The following is a 4,827-nucleotide window of genomic DNA, read 5'->3' on the forward strand; positions in this document are numbered from 1 at the left end:
ATAAAAAAGAGATCTTTTTATAAGAACTCTTCCAAGGATTATTTCGTTATTATTATTTCTACAATCTAAAGAGACAGAGCAATGGGAAAAACAGAGCAAAATTCAGTTCTTTTAGTCCCAATTTTCTTCTTTTTATTGACAATATCATTGCCTGTCTCTGTTTATGCCAAGAAACCAGTGGCGATTCCTCGAAAAGAAGACATTCCTTATATTAAATGTCAAGTTTGTGAGAAGATAGCATCACAGTTGGTTCAACAAGTTCAATCGAAACAAACCCAGATCTCTCCCAAGAAGGTATTTTTATAATCTGGGTTTTCTTTGGTTTTTCTTTAAATTTTACTTTCATGGAATTCTGATTTGATTTTTTTTGGGGGGGGGGGTTTGATGGGGTTTTAGATCTCAGAATATCAAATCATTGAGATTGCGGAGAATGTTTGCAATTTGAAGAAAGAAGAAGCTGATTGGATTTTGAAGATTGATATAGTTGAACAAGGGGATAAATTAGAGGTAAATTGAATTATAATTGTTCTTGATTTTTTGTAAGTTTTTGTGCTTTGTTTGATAGGATATTTGTAATTAAAAAATTGAATCCAAATGCACTTAATTTATTATCAAATGCATATTGATTTAGATATTTATTCCCATTAATGGCAAATAGGTGTATCATTTCAATTAATCCTAGGGTTCATATTTGTTAAAATTTTAGTTACTATTAGGTATGCTTATTGGGTGCATAATGAATTTGCTTATGCTTTCATGGATGTATTGATGGCAAATTTTGATGGAAAATCTGTTAAGTGATTATAAGTGTAGTGACTTGTTGAGGATTGCTGATTCTATCAATAGAAGTCTGCGAAATACCGTCCTTATCTATCAATGCCTTATAACCTTATAGTTTCAAATCCCTCTATGGTCATGGTGGGTGGGTTATGGTAAAGTTGAGAGTCAAAACCTGTAGGGATAAATTTGGATGAGTGAGGGTCAGCTGACTCTCGACAGATAATACTTTACAGACTTCTTTGAATGGAGCCGAGTTTCAGTATAGCTGACTGGCGGTAAAAGTATCTTAGAGGCCTCTGTACTAGGAGTCAAATTGCATTTTGTCTTTTTACTAAAAAATGAGCAGACTAATCTTTGTACATTAGATCAAAGAGCAAACTAGTCCTTTATGTTAAAAATTTCATCCATTTTTACTGCTAAAAATTGGTTTGGCTAACAGAATAATTAGACAATTACACGTGGTGTGCTACGTGTACTTCGTTTTGACATATAGAGACCAATTTCTAATGGTAGGATTCATTTGCCCATTTTTTGAATAGAGGGGACAAAATGTAATCTAACTCTTAGTGCAAGGGCCTCCATGGTACTTCTACTGCTGACTGATATTTTTGACCATTAATCTTATTATGCTAACTCATGAAATTTTCATCTATTTGCAGCTAGTGGAACAAAATGCTGAAGGGATTTGCAATACAGAGTGTAAGACAATTGAGAGAACTTGTCAAGAGGTTAGATTATTAATTAACATAAAATGAATTGTTCTTTTGTAATAAAAAGTTTTAGCTTCGGATCGTGAACTTGTTGGTTTTTCGTTTTAACATTTGTGTTACGAGACTGTTGTTAGGCATGGCTGCTTATGTTTCTTTTCAGGTTATGGGGTATTCTGATACTGATGTTGCTGAATATATATACACGTCGAAACCTGATGTTGAGTCATTGACGAATTATCTGTGTAAAGACTTAACTAAGGCATGCAAAACCAAGCCTCCCCCACTACCAAAGGTATCTCAATGCTTTCATGATTCTGTATCTGTAATCCTTTGATTGATTTCATTTACTTCCTTCTGTTCTTTCAGTTTAGTACAAAAAGAATAGGATTGTCGCTTTAGTCCATTTGTCTAATTTGGGTCGTATGAATCTAATTCTTCTGTCTACTGCCTCATTTCATTTGTTTGCTTTCTTGGTAATATGCTTTGAATGAAGCAGCCCGACTTCTTGTACATCACGATGGTTATTTAAACGAGCTTGTTGTTATAATGTTGGATGACAAGCTAAACTGATCAAGCTGCTTTGTTGTCGATGATTTGTGCAGGATAGGACTCCGGGAGAACCTTTTGTACCGAAACCAACTAAAGAGGCTGAAATGGAAAAGATGTTACGATCCATGGAGGTACGAAAGATTCATGGCTAAATAGCATGCTGTTCATACTATGTTAATATTTGATCTCATTTTAATTGTTTAACTTTATTACGATTCAGGGTATGCCAGGAGCACCCAACATGCAAATGTATTCAAGGGAGGAGCTAATGAACATGAAGAATTTCGGTGGAGATGCCGACGATGATGAAGATGAAGACGAGGACCAATTTCCATCGAATTTGGTACTTATCGAAAAACCCCGAAACAGATTTGAAGTTTCAATGTGATTCTTATTTCGGTTCTTTTTTTTTTCTGCAGGGAAAAGTGTTGAGAGACAAAGAAAGTAAACAAACCGATTGGAAACAAAAGATCATCAAAGGTGTAAAAGATGCAGGTGAAACATTGAAGAGACATGCAACTAAGGTGTCTTTTAGGGTACAAAAATGGTGGAAAGGATTTAAAGCTGCTCAATCAAAGTCCGGTAAGACAGAACTTTAAGACACCAACAAAATCGTGAGTTCAAGGAATACGAGTTGTTAGCATGTTCTGTTTTCGTGTTTTCTTCCATTGCATTAATATGTTCGGAAGAATTTGATTACGTAGAAAGTCGAGTTCGAGGAAGGTTTACGAGTGTCTTTCCCCGTATTTTGGGAAGTTTTGATGATTTCATTTCATCCATTAGAACTCTGTGTTTAACTAGTGTCACCAAGTAGCAAAACTTCTTTTTTTGCTGATTATAAATACACAATCTGTTGGAACTCTTTTGTGCTTCGATCAACTTGATTACGTTGCCTTTACCTGATGGACACCACCACCACGGAATTCATAGTTTCTTTGTTCACTCTTAACCACGATTATCATGAAGTTCTTTATACTACGAGTTTCACTAAAAAAAGGTAAATCAGTCTTTGCATATTTGATTAAAGAGTAAATTGGTCATTGTGTTAAAAATTTCATTAATATCTATTGTTAAAAATTTATCATTGTACGTTAACATGAGATACACGTGTTATGCCACATGTTACAATCTAGTTATTTCGTCAGTCATATACACTTTAATTTGCTAATTGTTTAGGTAAAGAAAATAATATACAATATGATTCTTAATACACAAATTTCTGGATCTTCATGATACTTATTTCTCTTTAACCCCATATTATAAATGGATTCAGCAAGTGCCCGAGCATGCATGCATTACAGTACTACATCTATTTGCAAAATGCTGCTTAAGTGCTCAGCGATGAATGAAATTGATATATATACAGGGTTTAAAGCGTAAATGGAAATTGGTCAAAATTTGCTATTAATCCTTGTCACTAAAATGAAAGCACCTAAAAATTAAGGTGGCTAAATCACAAAGATCGTTGAGTGGTTAAATTGTAAAAATTTCATTTTAAATAACCAAAACGAAAGTACTCTAAAATTTGGGTGACCGCAAAAAAATATGATATAATTATGAGCCAATTTCATAACGAAGCCCAATTGGAAAATTGGATGAAAGCCCATAATATGGGGCATTATTTGTTTATTTTTTCTTTTCAAATTAAAAAAAAAAGGTGCAAAACGGCTTCGTTTCAATATTACTCTTCCTTTTGGACCATTTTGTTTTTCTAGTATAATATATAATATGAATTTATTTATTTATGTCCTCATAAAATATTTTAAATTTTCTAAAAACAATTTAGAACAATTTAACACGTAAGTAATAATGGTTGGATTAATAAACTTAACGAAATATTCTTTTATAAGGGTAAGAATATTTAGTGTCAATAAAAATATTTTAACAAAAACCCTTTCACATTGCATGAAGCTCAATTGACCCCAAAAGTTATTAATATAATGCAATGTCATCAAAATTGTATGATTGGATTATAAACATGAAGGGCCACTAAACATCCTCAAATTCTCATCTATATTTTAGCTTACTCCCAAAATTTCCCTAACCAATCCTCAAGCATATCATGTCATTTCAATAGTTAGTCATTAAATTCTAGTTTGAATTTAATGTCAAATATATTTAAAATATTTGAATTAAATTTTAAATATATGTATATTTACCACATGAATAACTCGAATATCAATAAAATTTAAGAACTTATTTCCTTTTTAATACACTAGATCTCATCTATTCGATGCAGTAAGTATACATATTTATAATTTTATCTGCATGTTTATAATTTAAGCCATGTTAGAGTTTACAATATAAAATTAACAAAATATCGAGATTATTGTTAATTAGGAAGAAATAGAAGTCAAAAACCAAAAAGAAATTAATTAATTTAAAAATGTAACCAAAATAAATCTAAATATGCAAAGCTGTTAGGAAACTAGAATATAAAATTAGGGTTAAGAATCTAATTAATGTGATTTAAGATTTTGATATGAAATCTTCAAAAGATTTAGCAATAAAAATTAAGGGAATATGCAGGCTGAGATTGTATTAAATTAATTTACTCAAAATTAAAATACTATCAAATTGATGAATATGCATGATAATATCAAATGAAAATCTCAAAGATTAAAAAAATGTTACTTTTGGCACCACAGAAATATGCAAAACATTGAACCATTTTTATTTTATTGTCAACATTTTGATGCTTTGACTAAATTAGGGCACTAAAGACATTATGGATTTTGATTTCTAGACAAAAGGTCAAAGATTTATGGAGTTTGTCTTTAATTTGTTG

General features: G+C 31.5%; 1 protein-coding gene across 1 annotated transcript; it reads left to right on the forward strand.

The window, feature by feature from the left end:
* On the forward strand, positions 1–2,901 carry LOC105791189 (uncharacterized). Its single transcript, XM_012619180.2, has 7 exons — positions 1–294; positions 397–507; positions 1,440–1,508; positions 1,651–1,782; positions 2,093–2,170; positions 2,260–2,382; positions 2,459–2,901. The coding sequence occupies exons 1-7, from the start codon at positions 82–84 to the stop codon at positions 2,636–2,638; spliced, it is 906 nt and encodes a 301-aa protein (XP_012474634.1). The 5' UTR covers positions 1–81; the 3' UTR covers positions 2,639–2,901.
* Positions 2,902–4,827: the final 1,926 nt, after the last annotated feature.

This window comes from Gossypium raimondii, chromosome 7 (genome assembly GCF_025698545.1).
Source record: "Gossypium raimondii isolate GPD5lz chromosome 7, ASM2569854v1, whole genome shotgun sequence".
NCBI lineage: Eukaryota > Viridiplantae > Streptophyta > Magnoliopsida > Malvales > Malvaceae > Gossypium > Gossypium raimondii.

Bases quoted from the DNA above. Each gene is read 5' to 3' on its own strand.
- LOC105791189 (XM_012619180.2), top strand. From the start codon at position 82: ATGGGAAAAACAGAGCAAAATTCAGTTCTTTTAGTCCCAATTTTCTTC. The intron at 295-396 runs GTATTTTTATAA...ATGGGGTTTTAG, and splicing joins CCCAGATCTCTCCCAAGAAG to ATCTCAGAATATCAAATCAT. The intron at 1,783-2,092 runs GTATCTCAATGC...TGATTTGTGCAG, and splicing joins AGCCTCCCCCACTACCAAAG to GATAGGACTCCGGGAGAACC.